This window comes from Amblyomma mixtum, chromosome 1, assembly GCF_055824585.1.
Source record: "Amblyomma mixtum isolate Tamu chromosome 1, ASM5582458v1, whole genome shotgun sequence".
Taxonomy (NCBI): domain Eukaryota; kingdom Metazoa; phylum Arthropoda; class Arachnida; order Ixodida; family Ixodidae; genus Amblyomma; species Amblyomma mixtum.
In genome coordinates this window covers 324365357-324383252 of record NC_143012.1, presented here as the reverse complement: position 1 = coordinate 324383252, position 17896 = coordinate 324365357, and the positions used below count along the sequence as shown (strand labels likewise).

Sequence of the window (17896 nt, the reverse complement as noted above, 5' to 3'; positions counted from 1 at the left end):
TGTGAACGGCAATGGATTCATGCTGGCAAAGTGATGCCTTCTTGCGAAAAATGGAATCAGCGATATAACGCCGTTTCACAATACTTTTCACAATCCCCGGCTCGTTTTGTGCATTCGCCTAATAACGCAAAGCCCCAACTTTTGTTGAAAATGAGAAATTATACGGCTATTATGTAAGGGTTTCTATATCCTTGATTTCCTTGTCTCCTAGTAGAAAAAGCAGAAGGAAACAACGTCTCTGTTCGATTTCGTATTGTAAAGTGAAGCCCAGCGAAGCTCTCCGTCTGTTGAATTTTGAAGCACATGCGACGCAACCGGCAGAGGCGCATTAAGGCCTTCTCCCGCCTTCTTATCCGCCTGAAGAATACGAGCTCACGCACGCACCTGCTGTGGACAGCCGGCGGGAAGAGCCAGCCCTTCGTAGCTCCCGCTTTTGCCACTCAGCTATTACGCTTCCAGCCTTGCGCTCCCCGCCTGCCACTGCCGCTCTCAATCGACAGATGAGCCGATCCAGGTAGTTGCCAGGAAACGCGTGGCGCGCCACACTGACATGTACAAACACACGCACACCCTCACACAAACGCGAAAAAAAAAAGGGCCAGAGACGAAACAAGATAAACACAAACACACAACAAAACCGTGGAAACGCAGGCAGCGCCGCTACTCGTCGAACGTCGCCAGCGCACGCCGCAGGCGACGTCAGTAGCGTCGACGGAGGCGAAGGCTAACAGAACACGGCAAGCGGCAGGCTACCGGCTCGGCGTAACGATCAGCAGGGGCAGCAGCCACAGCGGAGGTTGGAGCAAAGGGAAGCCGCCTCATATAGAAACAGCCGCCAGGCCTTTTCTCGACTTGCATGCGCTAGGGCGAAATTGCGGCTCGTGAAATTAAATTGGCGTCGTTGGCGTCGCAGCGAGCGAGCGAGTGAGTGTTCTGTTACCCTTTCGTTTCCTCTCCCGCCGACTGCACTCGCATTTCGTTATTCTGCCCTCGCCGCTGTGCCATCAAATGGCTGCGTGCTCGTGTCGCGAGCTGAAATTCGAGAACGCTTGGCTTGGAGCCGCCTTTTCGGATACAAGTAACTGCTCTTTTATCTATTTATCGTCCCTTGCCGAAAGCTCTCTTGCGGCATTTTTTTCTTCACTGCTCGTAACGAAGGACTCTGGGTTTCGCATCTTGGGGGCGGTGGATGAATAAAGCGGAATAAAGTGGCATTTCTTTTTGTTCTTCGTCTTGTGAGGTTCTCGCGCGCTCGCTCTCATATGCATGGATGGTTTCGCAAGCCGTTAAAATGCGCTGATGCAGTAAGAACGCTCCGTGCAAGAGCACTTGGGGAGGCTGCTACGCGAGCATCGAAAGACAGCATAATGTGCGCTCGGTTTTGCCGACTTTTCGGTCGGCTCATTACGAAACTGTTGTTCCATGCAGTATATCATTCAAAGATGCTACTTCATACGCTCGGGACTACAAGAAGGGCTTGTAGTCAAGAGCAGCTGCTGAGGATGGTCAATGAGAGGATGGCGAATGATGTAAAATGCATTTTTCAGCGAAAATAATAAGCATAATTCCAGCAATAATAAGAACAAACAAAAAGTTGGGACAGACTCTACGAAACGTGATATGAATATATGAGCGCTTAGGTCTTTGCTTAGCCTCGTTTTCTACTTGCGATGGTGCTGCAACTGTCCCTAAATTTATCCTTTTCCTTATTTATTTTGTTAGTAGAACGCGTGCATTCCAAAAAAAAATATTTCAGTAACACTTTTTAACGTCCAGTTTTGTGGAAAGCTTGTGTGCGGTATCAAAAGAAGCATTCACATGTCAACAGCGCGGTGGCCTGATGTCTCACTGGCAAGACCATTGTTTCCTACAGTAATCTCTTAAATCGCTATTTTTTTTTTTGCCAAACAGGACTAAAATAAGACCACAACAGAGATGTTAGCACTCTGATTATCGTCATGTCCACTCCACATCTTTGGTAACCATATTTTTATTCTGCTGATATCTGAACAAAATATCCGTAGCTAGTTTCAAATTCAAGCAGCTATGCAGTCTTCCTTCTTTTTTTTTTTTCGATGGCCCAGCGGTTGATAATTTTTTTAGCAAAGAACTTCATCCTCTTAAACTCAGGTTCCCGCTGCAGAACAAGTGCTAATAACTGTCGTGAAAAGAAATTGCTCAAATTTATCACCTCTAAAATTTTATTCCATGCATTTTATGAACGCTGCACGCGAAACCTAAGGAAAAAAGAAAACACAGGAAATAATTTTAATACGCTTTTCTTTCTGATGCGCAATAGATCTTCTTCTTGGGATTGCTGGTTCTATTGAGGCCTACATACATTATTGTCTGAGCGATCAGGTGAACACCGTTCAACCCTACCAGCACAGGATAAATACATTCAAACGTACTCTGAATTAAACGTGCGTGAATAATGAGCATATACAATCTCTCTCACAAATCTTTTTATACTTCCATGGCACAACATTGAAGAAATTTACCGCGAATAACTTCCTTCTCATAAACCAAGTAAATATTAAGTCGAAGCATTTTCATCTCCCCTTGCATTATTCCATAAGCATATGTATGCGTACGCAGATTTTTTTCACGTGAGTTTAGCACATACTGTGTACCGTTATTACCTTATCGTAATTTGTACATGTTTTTGTGGTTTTAAGTGCTCTCCTCATCATTCTTTGTTTTGGCTTTGTTATTCTGTGTGTCTACGGTAGTTGCTGCCAAGTTTCCTAACGGAGCGCACGCCACTGTCGAATATTTTCACTGGCTTTATGTCGCGTCTTGAATATTTTCATACGTGGAGCTTGACTGACTGCTTGACAGCAGCTGATCGAAATATATAACAGACAGGGTGTCTGTTATAGATTAACATGACAAATTTATCACACTGAGAGGGGTTCACTACGTGCACGATCAAACACATGTTCAAGACTCCGCCTAGAAAAACGTTCTTTCCATTTACTTGTCATAGGCAAACGCCACACAAACGTTAAGTTATGGTGAACCTTATTGTCTGAAACTGCATTAACTTATTATATCAGAGTTGCTAATCTGAATACACACACACGATGCTTCCGTCCGCTCACTGCTTGATTGTTCTTGTACGCGTGCGCTCGCTAAAGATGGCTTTCTTACACATACACTCTAATAGTGGCGAAGCATGCGCTTCAGGCACATGCAAATTTTATTTGGAAGTCGCGAAAAAAAAAAAAACGAAATGCAGAGAAGCTAAAGCAGCAGCAGAAAACAAGACAATGAAAGCAAATTTACTGCGAAATAATTAACAATAAGCATCATCTAATCACTGTCGTGAAGAACAAACAGGCAAGTCACGGAACTCCCGGAAGCAACTAGTCAACCTGCATAGTGTCAACCAAACTGTGTGCGTCAAAGTGTCATGAACCTCACGAAATGTTTTACACAGCTCCTCAAGCGCACTGTTGAACATTGAGAGTCTGTTTACTATAACCTCATGTTTAAGGCGCGTACATTTGCTATAGCATGCCCTGATAGTTCCCTATTTATTGTCTCGCCACAATGCTGCTTAAGACTTTGATCGTTTTCAATTTCTCCATGCATCAGTCTTGTTTGATCTTCAGGGTTAGTGAACTAAATCCGACAAATATATAAATACTTCAGGTTTTCTTTTCTATTTTCTTGCCATCTTTCTTTTGCAAAACTAATCATAGAACGAAAAGTCCACGTACTGTTGTCTCCTAAATTGGGTGGAGGACAACACCATTAAAAGCAGTCAACGTTTCTCAAGGGATCTCCTTCCTCAGTAGTTGTACTTCATATCTGATTCGTTAATGCGCCTGAAGGATTCTCTAATGGTACGTGAGAAATATAAATGCTCTTAAGTGCACGCATTTGTCACGATAATGGCACGTTATAACCTTCTGTTCCAGCTGACAAAATAATAATTTATGTAGAATTACGTTCAAACCGGCATGTGTCACTATGTTAGCATTTTATCTGTATACACTGACAGTATCTGCCGCCAGTTTATTACAAATGCAACAGAAAGGAGGTAGTCAAAGTAGCAGAGATATGCCTGAAGATTACAACAGAACGAATAATTGTTTCATTTGATTCATACTGGTAGCTTCGGCCTCGCATCTGTCTTTACAAAAATCGAAGGCAGATCTTTTCTTCAAGAGCATTGCAGTTGACCTGATCATGCCATCCGCTGTGCTCGTTCAAAAATGCAAGAAGGAAGTCTAATATTTTATAAATTAAATATCTGCCGGCCATAATTCTTGCGCCTTGTATGCTTTGCATTTCCTTCGAGAAGCTAAGAAAAAACTGAGATCACGGGATAGTGATAGCGATAACATTGTCTTTCTATTCCGTAACCTACTGAAAATGAACAGCTCATGCCGGCTTGTCGACCATAATTAAATATCAACTTAAGTTTAATCACGTCGTGGACCGAATGAAGGGATTTCAGCGGGACAGATTTTTTATTCTCTTTTTTGCTCTGGCAGGATGTGTCAGCGCGTATCTGAATTGCATATTCTTTTATAGCGCTTCATAACTGTATGAAAAGAAAATGACAACATGTAAAGCCAACAGGATGGCAAAATTTTTCGAAATATTCGAAACACAAGTGTCTATTGCAACAACCCCATGCGTTGTTACCTATCATGAAACGTGACCAGAGCTCTTATAAGCCGTAATATCTGGCGCTTTAATACGCCATAGGGTAAGCGCAGTCCGCTCAGATCAATCGCACCAGGAAGGGCAAGTTATCTGCGATAAATGCTGCTAGATCAATCGACATACCGGTACTTTCCATACGCCCACAATTTCGCATCTGCGCACAAGCGGCAACTGTCGGGCGAAACGTGCCACACCAAAATCTGGCACTTTTCTTCAAATAAAAAACCGGAGCGTGTCCTAAACTACGGAAGAATTCTCTGAGCGGCTGACCACAGCGGCAGCCCTGAAGGACGGATATCGTGGAAGCGCGAGTGTGCAACCGGCCTGCGTGTCGACTGCCACCGCGTGGAGCCTTCTGGGTACGAGCCGCTGGAAACCCATCTGCCCCGCTGCTAAACGTGTGCCTCGACTGATTCACAAAAGGCCTCGGTGTGAATCGCCGTGATAGAGCCCGTGTTGCCCAGCAAGGCGAAATGCAACGAGGCCGGGCAAGCCCGCTCACCGGTCTGTCCCTTGCCGAGCGTCTTCTCCAGCCGGTAGGGCCCGACGTACTGGAAGTGGTGCGAGTCTACCGCGGCCGAGCCTGACTGCTGCGGCGGCTGCGGCGGCGCGGCTCCGGGCTCTCGGTTGGAACTCGTCGACATGGCACATGCCCCGGAGTATCCAGCCGCCGGCTCGGAGCACGCGGGCAGCACCACGGAGCGGGGCCGCGCGTAGCCGGCCGCTCGCCGGGGCCTGCACGCTATAGGCTCGACCGTATCCCCCGGCGCGCAAGGGAGCCTCCTTGGGCCGCCATGTTGGCCTGCCGTTTTGCCTTGCTGCCGCCGGCCACTGCGGCGCGCGGGGAGAGAGAGGGGCCCCTATTGATCCGCAACGCCCTGATGCGAGGGAAGAGGGAAGTGGGGACGACGGGACTCTGCCCGGCCCCCCGCGCACGCGCACTGCGCAGCGCTAGGCGCCAGCGGTGGCGCGTAGCGGCCACTCGGCGCAACGCGTTCTGTGCTGGCTCCCATCGGTATGTGGCAACGGCGGCTGGCTACCGCAGTGAGGCGCTGGGTTCAAGGGCGTGTGTGCCTCAACCTCCCTCCCTCTCTGCTTTCCTTTCTCTGGTCGTCGCCTCCTTTTGCCCTCTGTGCGTTTTCCCGACCTCGGCGCCGGTGCTGCTGGGTAGGACGAAGACGGCGAAAAGGGAGCACGTGTTCTGCCCAGCATTCAATTGCGCATGATGAAGGGCGAAGCCGTTTACAACGTTGGATGCCGCTCATTCAGAACTGGTTGATTCAATTTTTCTTCTTGGACGTTAACCTGCGAAGAACCTTGTACAGCCGGCGCATTTACATTTTATCACCTTTCTAACTTCTTTTTAATGTCGTAGTAATTTACTATTCTGATTTCAGTTAGCCCATGGGAATATTGGGATGAACTATCGCCAAAATGTAAATAACAAAACTAAATTTCTTTGCATTACCCAAGCATCTTTTTGCTAAGTTCAAAATTATTTTTGTCAAGACTATAGACAGTTTCTCTCTGAGATATTTTACTGCCTGCTAAAGAAACGTCAATGTTGAAAATCGCTGGAAATACGCTCTTATATGGCCACAGCGAACAGAGGCTCCGATAATAGTCTTCGGATTTAGTAAGTTAAAAAAAAATACCGAGCACAAATTTAATGGCGCGAACTTGTTATGTTTCGTTAATAATAATTGTTTTGCATGTTGATTGCCACATTATGAGTCAGAAGCAACTGTGGCTAACTTCACACCAGCAGGAAGAATGTAAGGAGGAATAACGAACTGTCCTTCACACACCAGGAGACGCAGGTGTTACCAACATCTGCCACTTCATTGCGGCTTTCTTTTCCATTCTCTATAGTCTTTACCCCTGTTGAACTTTTCTATGCGTCCTTTTGTGCGCGATAAAAAAGACTGAAATGAATCTTGCATTGCGGCATTATTATTTTCTTCTGTGAAATTTCCTATCCCTTTGATCTTGTCAGAAATCAAACTTTCGTCATGCACTTAATTTGTGCCACTGACCCGTAAGCAGGACTATGCTTTTATTTACATTGAGTTTATGAATGTCAAAATGAACAAAGTGACATTTTCTACACATATGACTAATTGAAAGATTGCATGCTTCAGGCAATTAATAAAACGGAACAAAAAAAAACTTTGGCTTAGTCAGTCAATCAGAATAAGTAATCAGATAGACTTCGAGTTGGACGTTGCACGTGTCCTTGTCCTACGGCGGCTCGTGAACCTTAAAAGAAACTACTGCATACACCACAGCCACGACGCTTTCGGCACAAATTAAAAATTCCGTTTTAAAGCTACATGCTCACGTTTACGAGGCCTTCGCGGCCATTATCTCTTCTCTGACAAATCTTTCCTGTTCAGTAATTTGTCTCTTCACTATCGGTCTGCGAAAATAGAAAAAATAAGTAAGCAGAGAAGTGTAGACGCCTCCAGCATTTCTTTATACGCTTTCCCAACACTTTTTATTTATACTCTTGTTCCCCAGGCGAAAACTAAATATCAGGGAATGCAGTTGCCTTTTTAAATCTTTGCTCGGTTGCAGGTCTTCCCTCTCTGAAAGGATTCGCGGCTCATTATCCTCTAATTATCCACCGCGGAAGCAGGAGGTAGTTGCGGGCATTGCGAAAGGAGCGAGAGCTCTTGCATGTGCTTTTTGCGTAACAGCCCCTATTTCAGAGTCTAGGCACGTGTTTTTATTTTTCAAAATTTAAATTACCGGCCGCTCTCCCTCATAACCTCATGAACTCCCCAAAACACTGTTCATTTCATCTTTTCTTTCTTGGTTACTTCTATAATGTCCATAGTCGAGAAAGCCTTCCCATACAACTATCTAGGGAGAGAAAAAAAAAAACTCAGAGACTCTAGTTTTTCTGGAACTTTTTACCTCAAATTTTCTGAACTGAGCTTCTTCAGTTCAACACGACACTCATTGAACTTTGAACACTGACCTCGTTCTCGCTCAATGCGCATCGTACATCACGGTGCATCCGTCTTACACATCGTGATCTTTGCTGAAGGTACCAGAAACATTTGCTTAACTATTTAAACATTGCTAATAAATATTAATTATTGTATTAATGCTGCTCGAGCCAATTTTATGTCCACACTTTTGTATCCTCGTCTTTAACCGAAATTCTGCTCATCACTGGGACGACTGCTCTTCCTAACACTCGAACGTTCCAAAGAGATTGTGAGCAGCGTGCCCAGCTTTACTGGACATCAGAACAAAGCACCAGTGTTGGCGCCAGTAGCGAACATCGCGTACCTTAATCCAGATATTTTAAACTATAATTTCGAGAAAAACAGAGGGCGCGAACATGGTGGTCATTATGGCCTAATCTCCTTCCTCGCTGCGAAATCTGACCTGTGAATTGCTTCCTACGTTTACACGCCCCACCGCGGTGGCTGAGTGGTTATGGTGCTCGGCTGCTGACCCGAAAGACGCGGGTTCGATCCCGGCCGCGGCGGTTGAATTTTTTTGGAGGAGAAATTCTGGAGGCCCGCGTGCTGTGCGATGTCATTGCACATTAAAGAACCCCAGGTGGTCGAAATTTCCGGAACCCTCCACTACGGCGTCTCTCGTAGCCTTAGTCGCTTTGGGACGTTAAACCCCTTAAACCAACCAAACAACCTACGTTCACACCCTCCTATTTTCGATGGTCATATAAAATCAATCAGACGCATCTAACATTCGAAATTTCCGCAGCAAATTTGAGTGCTCAGCGCCACGCGGCACGAGACGGCAGGCATACAAACTACAAGTGTTTGTCCAGTTTGGCGGGCTTGTTACATGGACTTGTTCGCTATTTCGAACAATTAAATGGGAATAAAATGGCTTTTCTTGTAAGCACTGTGTTTGCGTCGAATGTTTCGCTGGCCTTGGTGTTTAGACGCGTGATCTTCCCTCACATTTCTGGCTGTATCTTGTTCAAATCTCCTAAAGGCTTCTAAAACTGCGTCTCAATTTTAGACGCCGCAATTTGGAATCGATATGACGCTGAAACCATTCTCTAAATTATATCTGATACTGCTTTTACTATATTCTAATTAGTGGCTAGTGCAGGTTTTTTCTTCAATGCTAGGGAGAAGTCGGTAAAAGGGCGATTTCTTTCCTCGGTATGGCTTCGAGAAAAACTGGTTTATGATGATACTTGATGCTGGACAGGCTATATTTTGCAATAATTTCCTTGCCATACGACTCACTTCGACGCCTAACTTCAGTCTTGACTATTCCAGATGGCTTGCCCAGGTGCTGTGTGACCTTAAAACGTGATGGTTATTAGCATTCAGGTTTAGGTTGTCAAATGATAAACTTGCTCACTTTTCCTAATCTGAATGTTTATACTTGCTCCACTGGCTTATGCACTCCCACTGCCGCCGAGTACCCACCGGTTTCCTCAAACGGGTACAAGTCATTCCCTGGCCTGGCACTTGGCTTCTCAGAGTGCATGCCTTGGGAAGGAGCCCGCGCCTTCAAATCAAATCTCCAGCCAATGGATGTCGCCATACCATCCATAAAGGTTAGCGAGGAAAAGTAACGCTCTCATGGTTATATAGGGCACCGCACTTTTAGTTAAGTCGAGCAAGTTGAGTAGAAGAAGCAAATGGCATTCCTTTACGTTCCGTTCTTAAATTATTCGCCGCCGAGAGCTTATATATCCGCAAAACTGCACATATCTATTATACGCGTTTGCATAACGGACAAGCGCTCTCACGCACCATCTAGCCCCAATGAATAAGTCACGCAATGTCTTTTTTTCTTCTTTATTCCGTCTACTCAGCTTTGCGTCTCGGTCTCTGCTATCGAAGCTGCTCGTACAAGTTCACGTCTTAGTTGTTCGTCGCACTTCAGATGAACCGAGCCATTTTAGCCGCTACTCTCGCACGTTGTCTTCCCGCCAAAAGGAGGCGGTTTCGGGAGCGGCAAAACATGCGACGAAGAGAACAACAAGGGCGGGCACGCCCGGTCATGAGGAAAACGCACGCCATTGCCATTTACTCCCATCCTCGTTTCCGCCAGGAGCCGCTGCCCACCGGACCAGAAAGATAACGTTCAAGCTGTCACGCGCACCGCAATATCACGTCCAGAACAGCCGGAACAGCATTAATCGGGCGACGGCTCTTCAGCGAGCCAGCCCGCCGCGGCAAGCTGCAAACAACCGGGAGGGGGGAGATAACCTTTATGCACAGGTGCTCCTCGCCTTGTTGTCTTCAGTGCTTTGGCGCGAAAGAACGCGGAAGGTAATAGCCGTGAGTGCGCGTACCCACACAGGCTGCTTCGACTGTTCAGAAGCCATCTGCGGCGTGCATTCATGCAGATAAATTAGAGCACAGCAGAGCAAGAAAGCTGAGCAGCATGAATTTAATGCAGGGGCACTTTCGTAGGTTCCATGAAACAGAACGATGAAAAGAACGAAAGCTATTAAGCTTAAAACGTATTTAGCTTTCATTACATCTCTATACCTGCTGACTCACGCGCCGAGTACTTAAGAGCCACTGTACGTTCAGAGAATTATCGTTTACTGCCATCGTCGCATTCATATATCTCGTGCATCTATCAACACGGACCACCTCTGGGACATCGCTGGCAATGAGACTGCACTATACGTACAGTACGGTCCATACTTCAAGAGAACACCGCATAAGTAGCCGAACTGTAATTACGGCTCAGCTCGGACTTGACGTGACATTGTGAAGACAATATATATTTCAATGGATGTCCGAATAACACTTCTTAACGGCCACTCCTTCCCAATAACTTAGAACAAGCTCTTGGTGCAGTGGCATTGAATTAATTTAAAATTCGGCTTTCCCTCAACCTGTGGATCTTACTGTGCGAGTCTACACATGGATCCCCAGCTTGGAAATGTGTGAAAACAATAAGGACGGCGAGGCATGCACTTCTCTGAATTTCCTCATCAACGTCACTTGGCTCTTCTCGGCAAAGTGCAGTGCGTGCGTGCGTGAGTGCGTGAGTGAGTGAGTGAGTGAGTGAGTGAGTGAGTGAGTGAGTGAGTGAGTGAGTGAGTGCGTGAGTGAGTGAGTGAGTGAGTGAGTGAGTGAGTGAGTGAGTGAGTGAGTGAGTGAGTGAGTGAGTGAGTGAGTGCGTGAGTGAGTGAGTGAGTGAGTGAATGAGTGAGTGAGGAGTGAGTGAGTGAGTGAGTGAGTGCGTGAGTGAGTGAGTGAGTGAGTGAGTGAGTGAGTGAGTGAGGAGTGAGTGAGTGAGTGAGTGAGTGAGGAGTGAGTGAGTGAGTGAGGAGTGAGTGAGTGAGTGAGTGAGGAGTGAGTGAGTGAGTGAGTGAGTGAGGAGTGAGTGAGTGAGTGAGGAGTGAGTGAGTGAGTGAGGAGTGAGTGAGTGAGTGAGGAGTGAGTGAGTGAGTGAGTGAGGAGTGAGTGAGTGAGTGAGGAGTGAGTGAGTGAGTGAGTGAGTGAGGAGTGAGTGAGTGAGTGAGGAGTGAGTGAGTGAGTGAGGAGTGAGTGAGTGAGTGAGGAGTGAGTGAGTGAGTGAGTGAGGAGTGAGTGAGTGAGTGAGTGAGTGAGGAGTGAGTGAGTGAGTGAGTGAGGAGTGAGTGAGTGAGTGAGTGAGTGAGTGAGTGCGTGAGTGAGTGAGTGAGTGAATGAGTGAGGAGTGAGTGAGTGAGTGAGGAGTGAGTGAGTGAGTGAGTGAGTGAGGAGTGAGTGAGTGAGTGAGGAGTGAGTGAGTGAGTGAGTGAGTGCGTGAGTGAGTGAGGAGTGAGTGAGTGAGTGAGTGAGTGAGGAGTGAGTGAGTGAGTGAGTGAGGAGTGAGTGAGTGAGTGAGTGAGTGCGTGAGTGAGTGAGTGAATGAGTGAGTGAGGAGTGAGTGAGTGAGTGAGTGAGTGCGTGAGTGAGTGAGTGAGTGAGTGAGTGAGGAGTGAGTGAGTGAGTGAGGAGTGAGTGAGTGAGTGAGGAGTGAGTGAGTGAGTGAGTGAGTGCGTGAGTGAGTGAGGAGTGAGTGAGTGAGTGAGTGAGGAGTGAGTGAGTGAGTGAGTGAGTGAGTGAGTGAGGAGTGAGTGAGTGAGTGCGTGAGTGAGTGAGTGAGTGAGTGAATGAGTGAGTGAGGAGTGAGTGAGTGAGTGCGTGAGTGAGTGAGTGAGTGAGTGAGTGAGTGAGGAGTGAGTGAGTGAGTGAGTGAGGAGTGAGTGAGTGAGTGAGTGAGTGAGGAGTGAGTGAGTGAGTGAGTGAGTGAGTGAGTGAGTGCGTGAGTGAGTGAGGAGTGAGTGAGTGAGTGAGTGAGGAGTGAGTGAGTGAGTGAGTGAGTGAGGAGTGATTGAGTGAGTGAGTGAGTGCGTGAGTGAGTGAGTGAATGAGTGAGTGAGGAGTGAGTGAGTGAGTGAGTGAGGAGTGAGTGAGTGAGTGAGTGAGGAGTGAGTGAGTGAGTGAGTGAGGAGTGAGTGAGTGAGTGAGTGAGTGAGTGAGTGAGTGAGTGCGTGAGTGAGTGAGTGAGTGAGGAGTGAGTGAGTGAGTGAGTGAGGAGTGAGTGAGTGAGTGAGTGCGTGAGTGCGTGAGTGAGTGAGTGAGTGAGTGAGTGAGTGAGTGAGTGAGTGAGTGAGTGAGTGAGTGAGTGAGTGAGTGAGTGAGTGAGTGAGTGAGTGAGTCGAGCGAGCGAGCGAGCGAGCCCGTGAATGCGGTAATGCACAATTTAGCTATTCGTGTAGCCTAACATTGCCATTAACATTGAATAGCCTCTTTTTCTCTCACTTCAAAGGAACAATACTCTTGCAACGCAATACCTATTTTCGCATTCAGTGAACAAAGAGCTCTGTCGTCTAAAGTACAAAAAAATTAAACATCGTATCGTGGGCCTGGCTGGATGTCCGCCGCGTGCGCTCCCCCCACTCAGTTACAAGTGTTGCATCGCCGACTACGCTACATTTCGCAACCGTTTCAGTGTTACGAAACATCCGCCGAGTTTCAGCTTTAGTTGCAATCAGTGATCGAGTTGACTGAGAGTTGGCATACGGTATTGTGCGAGGTCTGCGGCTGCACATGTAATGCAAATGCGCAATAAACAGACCCCGGGGTATATTCAATCATTGACTAAGGGATTGAATCATTGAAATCATTGGCTAAGGGATGTTCTCTATTTCACTCGTCCTTAGAGGCACAACTGAAGACAGCCTGTCTCTATGAAGAGCTGTGTGTACTAATAGCAAAGCGTTGCTCTGGCATCTCTACGAGAAATTTGGGCGTAGGCGAAGTGCAAAATCACCTGTGTGCTGTGCGATGTCAGTGCGCGTAAAAAGAATTTTAGGTAGTCGCAGTTATTCCGGAGCCTTCCACAACAGTGTATCTCGTAGTCACATGTGCAGCATCGGAGCGTACCATGTCACCTCACCAAACCACACGTGGTACTAACGGTTGTGCCATGAACTAACTTCAGATTATTTTACGAGCTGTGCGACTTCGACGAGGACACCGCGCCCACTTTCATATGGCTGCGGCGCCACACGGGTCGGGAACAGTGTCGGTGGTCATATCGTGTCGACCAGCTTCATCGCGTCGACTTCTAATCCACGCGACGGGTCAAGCCACATCTTTAGTAGTAGTAGTATGTTTATTTGGCCATATTATATACAATATGCCCTCGAGGTGAGGCTAAAGGAGGTAGACCAAGCATGCCTCCTGACAAGGCCTGCACCCCGATCACACATCATGGAAACGGGGGCCGAATGGACAAAAGATAAAAAACAATGAGCAAACATGATCACAATAGAAAATAGTTAATGATAGACAATAATAAATATCAATTAACAATAAACAAAACATTTCATAATATGCACATTAAAAAAAGCAGAACACAAACACACACTCAAAAAAAACTAAGTATAAAGAATTAGCTAAATTTAACCGGGGGGGGAAAAGAATCGTTAGTTTTTTCTTGAATACAGACACAATATAACTTTCTAAAGCAATCTGAATAAGAGACTGGTAGGCATTACACAATGTTATAATTTGATAATCGGTTGTTTGTTTACCATAATTTGTTCTGGATCTTGCAGTAGATAGGGAAACGGAACGTAGACCATACGCAACGTTTCTTGAATTATAAGTATTAGAAAAAGAGCTAAAGTCATGCTTGACTTTATAAAAAATGTGAAGAGCCAAACTAAAACTGTATGAATGAAAGAAATTGCGATCATGAAATGTTTCGAAAAGATTTGCTTCAACAGATGAACTTGAACTTAATAAACGTAGAGCTCTTTTCTGGAGAGAAAGCAATTTGTATAAATCAGTTTTGTTGCATGTACCCCAAACTAGGTTGTAATACACCAGGTGAGAATGAACAAGAGCAAAATATAACTGTTTTTTAACTTGTAGTGGGAGGAGATGTCTAACACGATAAATAACATAAATTCATCTGGCCATTTTTAGTCTAATGTAGTTTATATGATCAGTCCAACCCAAATCGCTACGAAAAAACACACCAAGGAACCGGCAACTATGAACTTGCTCGATGTTAAAGTCATTAAAAAATAGTTTGATGTGATGATCTAATGGTTTGTTTTTTGGATGGAAGAGCATAAACTTTGTTTTGTTCACGTTTAATTGAAGTTGATTAACATAGAGCCAAACCGTTAACTCCTCAAGCCAGGCATTACATTGGTGTTCAATTACTTGGAGACTGGAGCCGGAAAAAAAGACATTAGTATCGTCGGCATACATCATGATATTAGGAGTTAATGGAATGTTTACAATGTCATTATTATAGAGAATAAATAAAAGTGGTCCCAAAATTGAACCCTGAGGGACACCAAATTTTATCATACCAAAACTGGATTTTAAATCATGAATCTGAGTGTACTGTATCCGTGCAGTTAGATAGCTTTCCAAAAGTGAATTTGCCACTCCACGGATCCCGTAAGTCTTTAATTTATGGAGCAGTATTGTATGTTGCACAGAATCGAAAGCTTTGCGCAGATCAAGAAAAATTCCAACAGAAAAAAGCTTAGTTTCAAAATTGTTAATTATAGAGTTCTTAATATCTAACAGAGCAGATTCTGTTGATTTACCGGCCTGAAAGCCATAATGTTGGGGGCAGTTAAGATGTTTGGCTTGTAAGAAATTGTTTAGTCGCCTATAGAGTACACGCTCAGCTAACTTCGAAAACAGAGGCAATACCGAAATAGGACGGTAATTATTTCGGTCATTTTTGTTGCCTCCTTTGAATAAAACGGTAACGCGCGCGACTTTTAATTTGCTAGGGAATACACCAGAAAGTAGCATTCTGTTACAAATATGCGTAAGAGGGCCAGCAATAATATTTACAGCACATTTGATAGGAAAAGCAGCAACATCGTCATCTCCAGGTGAGCAGGTGTTCCTAAAAGAATTAATGATAGAAATAACTTCATCCACTGAAGTAGGGGACAAAAATATAGATTCAGTACTGCAAGAGGGTAAGTATGAGTCTACAGTCCGAGTTGAATGACAGCTAGCAGAGGGTCGCTATGCTCCGGCAGCTAAAAAATGTTCACTCAGCATATTGGCAAGTGAAACTCCAACATAATTCACCCCATTAACTTTCAGCTCAGAGGGAAGACAATTCTTCCTGTTCCCTATAATAACGTTAATACCTTGCCAAAGTAATTTAGGATTGTGTAAGATTGACGAAAACTTATTAATATAGAAAAAAGATTTAGCTTTCTTTAGATCTGAGTTTAATTTATTTCGAAACTTCTTAAACTTAACTAATTCATCCGGGCATCGCGTTTCCAAAAAACGAGAGAACATTTTGTTCTTTTCTTTAATTTGTTTCAAAAGTGCTCCTGTCATCCATTCTTTTCTAGCCTTTCTATGTTTTTTTATAGTTTGAGTTGGGAACGCAGCGTAATAGCATTCAAGCAGCTTCTGAATAAATGTATCATAAGCACGGGACGAGTCATTTTCCCCATATACACCTACACAATTAATTGTAGACAACAAGTGACGAAATCTGGAGACGCTCTTTTCATCATTAACTCGACGAGCGTGAACGGGTTTATTCAATTTGGTCGTATCAGGAAAAAGTGAAAAGAAAGGCAAGTGATCACTAATCCCAGAAGAAAAAACACCGGATATGCAACTCTGGGGTGGGAAATTAGTGAAGCACAAATCAATTAATGTTTCAGAGTGCAAGGATATGCGAGTAGGCAATTCAATAGTATTGTCACAACCATTAGACAGCATTATTTCATTTAAATTAATCTTCAGAGCGTTATCCTCCAAAAAGTTAATATTGAAGTCACCTAGCACAATGATACGCCAGTTGTTTTGGTTTGCAAACTTCAGAAAACAATCAATGAAGTGAAAAAAATTGTCAGAATTTCCTTGAGGGGGGCGATACACAACCATAATAGCAACTCTATGAAAAGCAATGCAGACAGTTTCAAAATCAGTACAAACAAGTGAATAATCCGACAAGACCTCAAAGCACAAATGATTTTGCACATATAAAGATACACCACCACCACGCTTTCCATCTCGAAATACTGAAATGGGTTTGTAACCAGGAAACTCGCTGACATCTGCATTTGAGGTAAACCATGTTTCAGTGAAGGCAATAAGGTCAAAATTAAAATTCAGCTTAGTTAATTCAGCTTCTACTTCTTCTGATTTATTTTTTAGGCTTTGACAGTTCAAGTGGTAAAGAGATAGTGTGTTGCGAGGATTGTAAGCACCGTCCTTTAGAAAGTCGGTGAATGACTCGGCAGTAAAATAAGCCATTGTTGAGCAGGTGTACTGCGCAGTATCGCAGCAACAGTGATTAAACCATCTTATCAATGTCCTCCTCACAAGCGATCCTGATGGCTCGTGCACCAGGTTGCTTTCGAGCGTAGATCTTTCCTTCCTTTGACCAGACGAAAGCGTACTTCATTTCCTTAGCCTTCATTTTAGCGAGCCACAGTAAATTCCTGCTAGAAGCCGTCAGGTTATCAAAGAATCGAATGTCATCTTCGCATTCTTTGCACTTTGAAATCCAGTTAATTGCGACGTTTATTCCGTTTATTGCGACGGCGCGCGCTCTTCTTGACTAAGCTTACTCACATGGGCATCACAAAAGGCATACCGCCTTCAGAAAAGTGCGTATCAAAATTTCGTCCCAAAAATTTGGTGTCTTGAGATGAAGAAGCATATTTAAGTAAACAGAATCACTTGCAGGTGGTGGTGTTTGCTCCAGTTAACATTTGTCGAGCAAGTACACTTGCCACGTCGCCCTTGGTGACTCGCTGTCAGCGCTGGCTTTTGTTCAGTACACCGTGATCACAGATGCGACCAGCGGCCGCGGCCCTGCGTACCATGGCGCGCACGCGCGTTAGACGCCGGCCCGGCTGAGCCGCCATATCAAACAATGTGCACGCTATAACTCGCAGGAAGTACTTCTTTCAGCAGTTTCCTATTGCGTGCCGTTATTGTCGTACGAGAGAGGCATAAAGGGGGGGAAGGGGGAGGGCAAATAACGGATTGATAGAGATGCATTGAGGGAGAGAGAGTTAAAACTGCTACCAAGGAAACGTTGCCATACCAAACTGCTTGGAGAACATCTATATCTGCGATGGCAATCTCGCTCTTCCGGAATCCGAACGGCACCGCACTCTAAGAGCAAGGGGCGTGGGTCCTAGAGGCACAACCCAGCTTGAGAGAGAAGGGCCGAGAGAAAGGGAGGTAGGGACGTGAAGCTGTTGCGGAACGCTGTACGCGAGGAGGAATGGGGAGGGAGAGGGCGGTACATTTGTCGGACGACAGTGCGTTCGCTCGACTAGCCAGCTGCGCCCATTCATAGCGGGAACGTGTGCACCCCCGGTGAACGTGACTTGGGTCTCGAGGGAGCAACCACCGCAGCCGTAAGAGCAGTCCTCACGCCATCTATCTATCTGCTCTGCAAAACGGCTTCCTCTCTTCAAAAAGAACTTTCTAGCGCGCAAATCTATTTCGTGGCAGCAGGGAAGGAAGTTCTAAGAAGAAAAACGAAGGCAGGGGCTGAGAAATCTGTTGCAGCTATCCTTTCTTTTTTTTTTTTTCTTCTTCTTCCGAGTGATGCGCCTGCCGAGGGCTTCAGCAAACAAATGAGGAACGCGATGCGTGCGTGAACCGCGGGCGCATCTGAACGCGCCTTCGTACACCTTCCATATGCGGGACGAAATTCGTAGACATAACAGCGGGCAACGGCGGCACGCATGCGT

At 45.3% G+C, this 17896-nt stretch overlaps 1 protein-coding gene across 2 annotated transcripts in view; it reads right to left on the bottom strand.

Moving 5' to 3' along the window:
- LOC149372772 (serine/threonine-protein kinase BRSK2-like) overlaps nucleotides 1-5540 on the bottom strand; it is a 114730-nt gene extending 109190 nt beyond the window's left edge. For both annotated transcript variants that reach the window (XM_089567317.1, XM_089567318.1), the window contains exon 1: nucleotides 5183-5540. In XM_089567317.1, coding sequence (XP_089423443.1) covers nucleotides 5183-5324 — 142 coding nt within the window. In that variant the 5' untranslated portion in view covers nucleotides 5325-5540. The remainder of the gene's footprint in view (nucleotides 1-5182) is intronic.
- Nucleotides 5541-17896: the final 12356 nt, after the last annotated feature.